Here is an 11,917-nt window from a genome sequence, read left to right as displayed (position 1 = left end):
AAAATAGTTCCAACTATTGCCATTTTTCCTCATATTTTTCGAAAAAAAAGCTTTATATCAACGAAATTGTAGCCACTTGTAGAATAAATACTGCTCAAGTAATAGGGGTCTTTTCAGTGCCCATTTGAGGCAGTAAAACAAAATAAAAGTCAAAAAATCGCGAAAATAAGCCTAAAAATCATCAAAATACATGAAAAACCAACGAATTAGCATAAAATTCAAATATATTTCCAGAAACCTTCAAAACACTACCAAAACCAGCCTCAAAATTAAAGAGAATCATAACCAAACCTCTTAAACAAAAAAATATTTAAAAAAACTGCTTCAAAATTCCGCACGTGAACAAAAAATTTCGCTCGCTTAAAGAATTTTTTTGTCAGACCTCAATTTCTCGCTCTCTAGAAAACAGCGTGAACAAAAACCACTCTTTTCGCTCCACTCTTCATTTTGTTCAGCAACAAAAATCACTCAAAATTTTTTCACGTGTTTCATTTCCCGCTTCAATATTCACTCCAATAAAATTGATTTAAAAAAAGGACTTCTCCAATACTCCTCTTCGAGTCGTAAAAAAAGACAGCGCCCCAATACAATTCAAATTCTTTGAATTGGAAAAAACCAAGAGAAGGCCAATAATAGCCCCAGATATCGCTGTGCGGCTATTAAACAAAACAATGGGTGAAAAAGTCACTAAAATTTCACAAAACTCACAAATCTCCAAATTGGCTTAAAACTCATCAATTCTCATACACAAAAGACGTTTACAACGATGTTAAAGCAGTTGAAATTTTTCCAACAGAAAATCAGTTTACACGAAAGAAAAATGCCACAAAAAGCCGGCACCCCAATACAATTCAAATTCTTTGAATTGTAAAAAACCAAGAGAAGGCAATAATAGCCCCAGCTATCGCTGTGCGGCTATTAAACAAAACAATGGGTGAAAAAATCACTAAAATTCCACAAAAAAGCTCACAAATCTCCAAATTGGCTTAAAACTCATCAATTCTCATACACAAAAGACGTTTACAACGATGTTAAAGCAGTTGAAATTTTTCCAGCAGAAAATTAGTTCACACCAAAGAAAAATGCCGCAAAAAGCCGCATGTGTACAGAAAATTTTTTTCACGTCAAATTCTCGCTCTAAACAGCGGCATGAACAGAAATTACTCTTTGCGTTCCAAAATTCGTTCAGCAGTCAAACCACTACAAATTTTAGCACATGCTGCATTTCCGGTTTCAAATTCACTTCGAAATTATTGGTTAGAGAAAGGCAGGCCTTTCACAATCTTCTCTGCTTTTGACTTGTTCAGCATCCTGGCCAAAACGCTTTCTTTTCAAACGCAGCATTGACAAACAGATCACCTTAACTACCCTTCGTTTCGTAAACACGTTTAGCCAATGCGGGTTCAAAAACATGAAACAACTGCCTTTAGAGTATCACTGCTTGTTCCAAACTCAAGATTTTCTTGAAAAAATATTTCAATTTACAAATAAACGAGCATTTAAGACCTCGAAGGACAGAATTTATGCCATGATTGAACAAAATAAAAATTTCCTTCAAATCTTGATTCCATATGAAAGAATATCTTTCAAATTAGGTAACATTTCATAAAATCCGATTTTAATAGAATCAAAATTTACTTACTGTACGGTCATAAAAATTCATGCAATTTCATTTAATGATCTAATAAACTAATCGCAAAATTTATATTCAATTTATATCAAAATGCGCGACACCATTTGATTGATCACAACAATTTCAAGGCGGTACACATACTTCAGAAGACTGATTCACATCGAATACAAATGAGTAATATCATCTTTTCGCATATAAATAAATTATTCACTTTGTTTATTATTCGAACAAAACCATCAAACTTTTAATTTCAGTTCCAAAGTCAAATTGAAAATTTAACTTCTAATCAAAACTAATATTTAATCGTGCAGTGAAAACAGACCATCATTAACAAGTGCTCCAAATAACGGATCAATTTTATTCAACTCGTAATTCGTAAGAGTTATGTATGCAGCAACTTTGGAGCACTCTGGAGCAAAATTCAAAAATGGTTAATGGACAAATTGGGAAAATCGAAAAAATCACAGCCCTTTGAATGAGTTTGCGAATAAGGGATAAAAATGACTAATCGTGCATTAACTACAACAAAGGATAGAGAGAGGAGAGGGTAAACAGATAGGGCGTAAGTGTTTAAGTGTACCAACAAATTCGAACAACAAAGATAAAAGTTAAATAGATTTGAATTTTAGAGCAATTGATCAGTTTCAATTTTTATATCAAGAGTATTAATTGAAAGATTGAATTGGTGGCTATTGCTATCCGTGAACAGTGCACTTGTTATATAATTTCCTCCAATTGAGCCATTCGGCCAAAAGATACGCCAGCCAAGGAAATTGCGAAAAGAAAATCAAGAAGAAAATAAATGACTTGAGACAACGAGTGAACAAACTGCTAATTGAGACCCTTTCGGCTAATTGAGATTAGTCATGAAGCACGTTAAATTATGTTATCACATGACGTTCGCAAAGATTGAGTCATTTGCTCCTTGATGCTGATTGGCTCCCGCGGGGTTATTCTGGGATACGAAGTCCTTTCTAATCTGGCTTTGGGGTCCCCCGGGCGATGAGGTGTTGTTCATCATTAGTAGGGGCATCCTGGACTCACTCAGGTTCGAACCGCCTCCTCCGCCAGCAAATTGAGTTGCCAGTTGTTGTTGGGGGTGATGGTGGTGCATTGGGGTCACGTTGCTAGCTATAATCATGAAATTTTGCAACATGATAAAAATTGCTACACCAGATAGATGTTTCATTATAAGCTTTTTTAGTCTTCAGAATTTAGGACATTGAATTAACTAAATATGGCGCTGTTAGTCAGGAAACAGGCAACTGAGGGAAGGATAGCAAAAAGATTTCACGAACTATCATTAAAATCTGGCTAGTAGTTCTTTCGAGATATAAGAATCCCATTTAATGATCCTTGAGTAGCTACTACTAAAGTCAACAAATTTATAGTGTTCTAAACTCCCAACTGGGATTTATTTTTTGGCCTCATTGTTTAAAATATATTATTTTTTTTGCTTTGCGTCCAGAAAAATCCGAAGGTTGGTGATATATGGATCATTTGGCAAACAGAATTCAAAATACACAGCTTTGCTTATATTTTGAATTTTATTCGTCGAATGATCCGCATATTACCCTTCTGGTTGAATTTTAAAAGTTTGGAACACCGGAGATTCTGAGAACGGACCTAAGCAACAAAAATCATTTCACAAACGGATCATTTAAAAGTTGAAACAAAAACGACTAACGTGGGCAAATTACTCTCAAAGTAACGACTAACGCAATATGCAATTTGTTATATGCAAAATGCTTTACTATACAAAAAATAGCACGTCTGGCTGGGATATAAAAGTTAAATGCCCACTAAACTCGTGGACGGGGGGGGGGGGGGGGGCTGAGCAAAATAGATCAAACATAGCCGGTAGATTGCCAGAATAGCTGCGAAAGAATAGACCTGCGTGCCATATAATAGAGATAGAAACAGATACAGATCTAAATTGAGAAAAAAAATCGACGCCGCTCAAAAAAACTAGGTAAAAAACATACAGCGATAAATTAATAAAGCTTGTTAAAATTCATTCCGCAGAAGCCTCTCATTAGGGACCTTTACAGCACAAATGAGTTCCTTTGACCTTAAACAAATTCAAACTACACTTAAGTTTTAAAGTGCAAAAGTCATTTTATTGAGTGAGGTAAGTGACGTATGATCAACATCTAATCACGCAAATAACCTAAAAACTTTTGCTAAAGCGAGTGAGAAATGACGTCACGCGCGCAAATGCCGTTAGTGAGAGGAAGAAGTCATTCAGAAAATTTGACTTTTTCAGCTTTGCTGTGTGAACAAATGTAAAAACATGCTGTGTGAACAAAAAAAAAGAGCGTCAGACGAAACAAAAAAACATAGCAGGACAAGTCCTGACGTACAATTCAAAGAAATTTCATTGACTAAACAAAAAACTAGACCTGGAATGAACTATGAATGGACTGGGAAAACCATTTAGAAAAAAAATGCGATCCAAAAAACCGAAAAAACTGTAAAAATCAAAGTGAAATTGCCGCATGTGAACGAAAAACCACTAGCGAGAAAACGAATTTTTGTTCACACACCGTTTTCGCACTCTACTTTAAATTTAGAGCGAAAAAATTTCACGCCACAAAACCACTCGCTTTTTCGCTCCACTTCCTGTTTCGGCGTGACCAAAATCACTACTCCAATTTGACTTCAAAAATCATGAAAATGTGTGAACAGATCTTAAAAAAAAACAGCACCCCAATACAATTCAAATTCTTTGAATTGTAAAAAAAACCAAGAGCACCGCAATATAGCTTCGCTCAGCTTACAGCTTCGCAGCTATAAAAATATCAGACGAAAAGTCGGTAGTACGAGTTATTGCAAAAAAGACCAAGGGGACTAATATAATTGACACAAATTTTGTTGGAGAGCAATTAAATGGTAATTAGCTCATCTACAAGTTCATCCATGTAAACATGTAACCTGAATTTGCTTAATGCAAATGCAAAGGAGTCCTGATAGCCTCTATAGATTGCCGGTCGATTGCTGCTAAAAAATAGCCTCATTGACAATGGGATAGGAAAACAATTTAAAATCCAACTACTAATATAATTATCTATAAACTATCTATAACTATAATAAACCATCTACTACAAACATTTTCTAACTTGAAAAAGAAACAAAAGGCGGCAAAGCCTGACTTCCCATGCATAACAGCCTACTTCCCCTGACAGTCAACAAAACATTGCCAAATCGTCAAAAAAACAATTCGTTGACACAACTGATCGGCGATATAATTGAAACAGTTAGAAACTATAAAGCGATAACCCATTTTTTTCCACATGTCAACAAGTATTCTAACTTCTTTTGCGGTCTTGATAGATAAATATGGTGAAATCGGCGTCTAAACTGTATAGGCTTAATACTAATATCAGTTGGCAGTTAACTCTAATGAACTTTGATGACTTAAAGCACGAAGTCTTTAAACATTTAGTCTTAGTGCCCGGACTTTTTGTTTTAGCAATTTTTTCTGATTTCACATTATATTAATTAAACCTACTAGCTCAAATTTGTTGGATGAATTCTAAATTCTATTCAGTTGAAAAAGTGAGTGGATTTAGTCAGTAATCAAAAAGTCGCCACTTAAAAACATGAAAAACGTGATAAAAAGGTTAAAAGAATTAAAAAACAGCAGGACAAGTCCTGACTTACAATTCCTTGACTAAACAAAACATAGCCGGCAAGTATTCACTACATTGCGTAATTCAATGCGCGAAACAAATTAAAATCTATTCAGATGAAAAAGTGAGAGTAAGTCATGAGTCAAACGTAAATCGTCATCAAAATATAAAGACAAATTAAAAACATCACAGAAGATTACCTTAAATACAATCCAAAGAATGAATGAAATTCTTAGAACTAATGTATCTGACCATCAGATCAATTCAATAATATCAGCCAAAAAGACAAACAGTACCAAAAGTAGAGAAACTAAAATAATCAATAAAAACAAAACCAAAATATCATTGCTAAACTTTTTGAAGTTTTGACCTTGAAAGCCAAAATTGATCCATTTAAATAAATTCATTGACAAACGCACAAGCCCTGAAAGGGGTTAATTGGCCACTAAATAGAAATTAAGGAGAAACATGACAAATTTAAAAAAATTAAAAAGTGCAAATTTTATTGCAAGTTTCCCAGCTCCGCAATATCATTAAGTTCAAAACCATTTTATTGTCTCGCATCTGTTCAATAATTCACATGCAAAACTTAAAAGTGTTTCACCGGCCCTTAGAAATCAATAAACTCACAAAATAATAAAAAATTGTTGAAATTCGTGATAACAAAATGTTTAAAACTATTCAATTGCCCCTAACAACTATGCAGTAAACTATTTTCAAGCCCTAAAGGAGGTTCACCGGCCCCTAGGTTAAAAAACAAAAAAATCAATAAACCTGAAAAAATGCAAATTTCATCAAAAATTGTCGAAATTCGTGACATTAAAAAAGTTGAAAAATCCCTCCTTTGCTACTTGAATCTATGCAGTGACCTATTATTTAACACTAGAGGCGGTTCCCTGGTCCCCTGAGACTGGAATTCAAGGTGAGGCGGTTAGCTAAGAGGTGGGGTTAGGTAGGTGTAAGGGGGATGGTGGGAGAAGGAACTGAGGTGAGGGGGGTAGGTAAAAAGGACTTTTATGGGATCAAAAGAACTCTAAATGACCATCTCACCTTGAATAATACAGTTCATAATTAATATACATTACACACTAAGATATTGATAAGGTCCAATGTTCGAAAGCATAGGTCAACGTTCCAAAACAGACCGAAAAGAGAAGTCAGAAGTTCAAGTCATGAACAAACTTGCATCCGCTAAGAAAAAACTGTAGAATACCAATACTCCTCTTCGAGTAATAAAAAACCTGTAACCTGTAGAACACCAATACTCCTCCTCGAGTTGTAAAAACACGAGCGCCGCAATATAGCTAAGCTCTACAAACAGCTTAAAAAACAGCCAGAAAATTTCTACTTTTGACTCCCTAGAAATCCATTGGGGTGGAAACAACGAAAACACAAATAGACAGCTTTTTTCAAAAAATCTGACTCATTGGACAATTAATAGATGATCAAACCCAACAGATGGTCGGAAAAAAGCCGCCGTTGATACCCACAATGACAATTGGGATTGAAAGAAAAGAAAATATTGAAAAAACGATTTTTATAGGAAAACAATTTTAAAAAGCGAAGTATCTTGATGTCATTTTGTAGTTGAACATACTCCTGTTTCATAGTGAGACAAAAGAGGAGCTAGTATCAATAGCAATAATCATTAGAGATGGTAACTAAGACTTACAAAAACAAAGTTCGAGTAACGCGCATCTAAAAATGGGGTTTAAGGGTTTATCCCGTTTCTATTTCTGATTTCGTTTTTTGATACTGACCCTGTTCGTTTTAATTTGCTTTGCTGCGTAGCTCCTGTCTAGAAACACTTTTAGCAGAAAGACCGAAGAGTGAAACTAACCTAGAGAAGTCAAAAAAGATTTCACGCAAAAAGTAGGGTAAAGGGGAAATAACACAGCTGACAGATCTGCAGTATAAAAGATTTAAGAGAGTAAAAAATTAGTTTCATTAAGAAAGCAGATTTTGAAATTATGATAATGAATCTGTATAACTTACTGCTGCTTCTATTAGCTGCTCATAAATAACTTTCAATTAGAGTGATATACACTCACTTGACCTTATCTCTTTAAATGGAAATGCAGAAAAGTCAATTTTAGAGTAAAGAAGTCTTTTTTGAGACTGAGTAAGTCACGTGTGACCACAAAACTTTTTCACGAGAATGGACACTAAATTCGCTCCAATAAGAGTGAAAAATAACGTCACACAAGCAATTCAGTTGAAATTGCATGAACGAATGACCAAAAGGCAGATTTGGAGTGATGGTGACGTCAAACGGTCGTAACAAAAATCGCGAAGACGAAGTAAAAAAACAAGAGAAGACCAAAAATAGCCTCAGCTATCGCTTCGCGGCTATTAATAAGGTAAACAGAAGAACTTTTGTTAGATGAAGTGAAAAACGTAGGACGAGTCCTGACGTACAATTCATTTACTAAGTTGAAAACTAGACCTAGAACGGACTGAGTGAATTGTGAAAACCATTTCTAAAAAAAAATAACAGAACATCAATGCCAAAATGCCGCATGTGAACAAAAAGCCACTCGCGCGAAATCGAAATTCGGTTTAAACAAAAAAACTAGGCCTATATTGAAAAATGAATGGATTGGGAAAACTACTTAGGAAAAAATCCAATCCAAAAAATCGAAAAAACAAAAAAAATCAAAGTGAAACTGCCGCATGTGAACAAAAACCACTAGCGAGAAAGCAAAATTTGTTCAAACTCTCACTTTAAAGTTAGAGCGAAACGTTTTAACTCCAGAATCCTGTTTCAGTGTGACCAAAATCACAACTCCAATTTGACTGCAAAAATGATAAAAATCTGTGACTAGATCTTTAAAAAAAAAACAGCGCCCCAATACAATTCAAACTCTTTGAAATCTAAAAAATTAGGAGCGCTATACCCTGCTGAGAAGCTGAGGCGGTTATTAATCATATCTCCTCTTCGAGTCGTAAAAACTAGAATCTACGACCGTCGAGCCGTTGACATCGTCAAAAGCCAGCCAAAGTTTAGTGAGCCTAGCTTTAACTTATTTCATGGGGCGTGCGGTGAGAGCAGCGGAGCGTGCATCGCAGCGGAGGGGGTGCAACAGTGTATTGGGGGACTGATGTTTGGGCGGTGGGTGGGGGTGTGGGAGCAATTTCTAAAGAACCACACCATAAGTGTAAGTCTTCAAAACAGTTTCTGTTAATCGCATACTTGACGACTAGTGGGCTGAACGGCGCTAAAAGAACTTAATGCAAACTAGGCGCTACCTCTTTATCCCATTTCTAAAGACGAAAAGTCAAATGGGTCAGACGAAAAATCGGTCAAGCGAAAAATTGCACAAAAAAAACGACAAAGAGGATTAAAATATTTGCCATAAACTGCGTTTGAGAGCAAATAACAATGATTTCCTAACGTGCTATTTAAGTCATTTATGATAAAACATTTCTGTTATAATTCAGCATTAATGAGGATAATAGATGACCGTATAACGCCACATAACAGCAGCTGAAGTGCGGCATCAACAAAGAGTTAAGGAGAGAGAGAGAGAGAGAGAGAAGTGTGAGAGAGATAAAATGTGAACGAGAAAAAGAAAGAAAGAAACCTCATCCGACATAGAGAACTAGGGATATTTTCCAAAATGGGATTCGACTCTGCAGCTTTTAGTTTTCTAGCCTTGTTATTAATTAAATCAAACAGAAAAAAAACAGATAAGTACAAAATTTAAAAGGTTTCCAAATTTTGCAGTGAAAAAAATGTTCAAATGCGTTTACTGAGGCTAGATTTATCTTGATTCGACTTTGCAACTTTTAGTTTTCTAGCCTTGTTAGTAATTAAATCAAACAGAAAAAACAGATAAGTACAAAATTTAAAAGAAAGGTTTCCAGATTTTGCAGTGAAAAAATTGTTCAAATGCGTTTACAGAGGCTAGCTTTATCTTGATTCGACTTTGCAACTTTTCGTTTTCTAGCATTACTAGTAAATAAATTGAAAAAACTGATATTAAAAATTTTGCAAAATATTGCAAAATTTAATAAAAGCTTCCGGATTTCGCAATGAAAAACTTCAAAACTATTTATTGGCTCAGTAGTTCTGTCAGGTAGCCCATCTGCAAGACTGAAAAAGTTTCACTGGCCAGTAATGATCGTTAAAAGACAATAATCAAAAAATTTGAGAACAATCGCAAATTTTAACAAAATCTTGTTATAATTCAAGATAATATTGTCTTCAAAACCACTAAATTGTCTCGGGAGACTATCCAGTATCCCTATTTGAAAATTTAAATAGTTTCACTGGCTCATAAAGATCCATAACTTAGGACATAATAGTTTTCCGAAAATAAGAAAATTTAAACTAACTTGCTAAAACTGGAGTCATTAAAATATTGAAAACCTTTCCATTAACTCTAGAAACTATGCAGCAGCTTATTATCAAACTTTGGAGGAGATCCCTGGGCCCTTGGTGCCGGAAACATGAAAAAATTTAAATAGATTAAAAACTTGCAAATATTTTTAAAAAAATTGCTTTAGTTCGTCATACTTAAATCTTGAAAAACATTCCATTTCATCAAGAAAATATGCAGTAACCTATTATCAAACCCAGATGATGTTCCGTAAGAACTTGAAAAATTGCAAGTTTTATCAAAATTACAAAAATTTGTGATATTAAAAAGTTGAAAACTAATCAATGACCAAAAAAATTTCCAGTAACTTGTTTCAAACTCTTACGGAGGTTTTCTGACCCCTGAGGCTGAAAAAACCTGAATATTTACAAGAAATCAAAAATGAAAAATCGGAGTTTTGTCAAAAAATGCCAAAATTCGTGATGTTAAAATCATGAACATTACAGTACAACTAGAAACTATACAGTAACCTATTGACAAACCCTAGAAGAGGTTCCTTGGCTCTTGAGGCTGGAAAACTTAAACACCTAAACACCGACAAAAATTTTCAAAACTTGAAAAAAAGCACGTTTTATCGAAAAATTGCTAATATTTGTGATATTAAAAAGTTGAAAACTATTCCAAGGGAAATAAAATTTTTTCATTAACTTATTATCAAGCTCTTAAGGAGGTTTTCTGGCCCCTGGGTCTGGAAAGACTTGAATAATGGAAAATAAATGTCAAAATAAAAAAAAATGTCACATTTTGTCAAAAAAAATGCTAAAATTCGTGCTGTTAAAATGTTGATACCATTCCATTATCACTAGAAACTATGCAGTAACGCATTATCAAACCCTAGAGGAGGTACCTTGACACCTAGGGCTGATAATACTCAAATGACAAAAATTTTAAAAAAGCTTGAAAAAAATTGGGAAAATTAGTATAAATTTGCCTGTTTTAGCGAGCGATTGTTCCTCAGTAGTTAGTCACGTGGAGGGGGGGGGGGGGGGGGGGGCTGATGTTTTATGGGGGGGCAGCAGTGGGGTGTGGGGCAACAGCGCGGTGGGGGGAGGGGGTAATGGTGGGGGGGGGGGGTCTTCAACCTCTAAGACCCGCCCTTCACACCATACGTAAAAGTATAAGTCTCCAAAACAGTTTAGGCTGCACTAGAGCTGAAAAGCTCTAAGCACACTTAATGCCCGCTGGGCGCTAACTGTTATCCCGTTTTTGAGGACGAAAAGTCAAATAGGTCAGACGAAAAATCGGTCAAGCGAAAACTCGCATAAAAAAGACCGACAGGACTATTATAATTGCAACAAACTTCGTTTGAGAGCAATTAATAAGCCGTTGGCCTTGCAATTAAGTCTAAAATTCAAAAAAGTTAAGTTACAACATCTAAAACTGTATAACTGGGCTTTATAGGTATACTGTTTCTATTTTTGATTTCGTTTATTTCGGTTTATTTCAAAGTGATCTGATTAGAAACTTCGCTTTAAATGAAGTGAAAGAGCATAGAATGAAACTAGCCTGGAGAAGCCAAAAATATATCACGCAACGCGACAAAATTAGGTAAAGCGGAACAAAAATTAGTTTGAAGTTGTAAAGAAAATAATTTGCAGCGTATTACAGTCATAGCCGGCGAAGCAGATGGCGTGGCTATTCAACACAGAATTCAGAAATGCGGGCCATCATAACACACCCATATAATTGCAACAAATTTCGTTAAGCAAAATTATGATTCTGGCTAGCATGAGCTATCTATACTCACAGTAGGACAATTGTGTAGTGGCGCCTGACATGAAATCGGGAGTTTTGGCCTGTGTCTGTTGGGGTTGAGCGGTTGGCTGTTGGTTGTACATGGAGTAAGTTACACCGACCGCTCCACCACCGCCACCCTGATTGTACATGTTGGCCCCATTGTAGCCCATTGCAGACGGTGGGTTGTAACCTGTTGTCAAAACTGTTTTTTGATAACATTTTAATCTTTTGAAACATTCTTAAGGCGAGTTTTCTTAGCTACCGTTTAAAAAGAGCTTTCATTGTAGTTTTCAACTACAATAAAAGAGCGTTTTAATGTAATTTTAATAGAAAAATTTCTTTTAGACTTCGTAAGACTAATTTTGCACAAGACAAATTTGGTCAAATAAAGTTTTTAAAAACTCTATTCGAAGCGTGTGTGGGGCGGAAGCATTATTTTCTGCTCCACGATTTTTCAGCCCTAAACGAAGACAAAATTGAACTGGATACGGAATCGTTAAATTGGAAGCGAAAATTTGGAAGTTAAAATAAGT

The 11,917-nt window shown here is 35.2% G+C and overlaps 2 protein-coding genes across 4 annotated transcripts in view; both read right to left on the bottom strand.

Annotated features, from left to right (window-relative positions):
* The window catches only part of LOC142342349 (uncharacterized), a 337,600-nt gene that overhangs the window by 254,597 nt on the left and 71,086 nt on the right, over positions 1-11,917 (bottom strand). The gene's annotated exons all lie outside the window — the stretch shown is intronic.
* The window catches only part of LOC142342327 (uncharacterized), a 53,818-nt gene continuing 43,546 nt past the window's right edge, over positions 1,646-11,917 (bottom strand). For all 3 annotated transcript variants that reach the window (XM_075393628.1, XM_075393636.1, XM_075393641.1), the window contains 2 exons: positions 11,395-11,574; positions 1,646-2,764 (listed from right to left, as the gene is read on the bottom strand). In XM_075393628.1, the coding sequence (XP_075249743.1) occupies positions 2,523-2,764; positions 11,395-11,574 (422 nt within the window). In that variant the 3' untranslated portion in view covers positions 1,646-2,522. The remainder of the gene's footprint in view (positions 2,765-11,394; positions 11,575-11,917) is intronic.

Source organism: Convolutriloba macropyga, chromosome 1 (genome assembly GCF_964194025.1).
Source record: "Convolutriloba macropyga chromosome 1, txConMacr16.3, whole genome shotgun sequence".
NCBI lineage: Eukaryota > Metazoa > Xenacoelomorpha > Acoela > Convolutidae > Convolutriloba > Convolutriloba macropyga.
The sequence above is the reverse complement of the archived record's forward strand: the minus strand, read 5'-3'. Positions and strand labels throughout refer to the sequence as shown.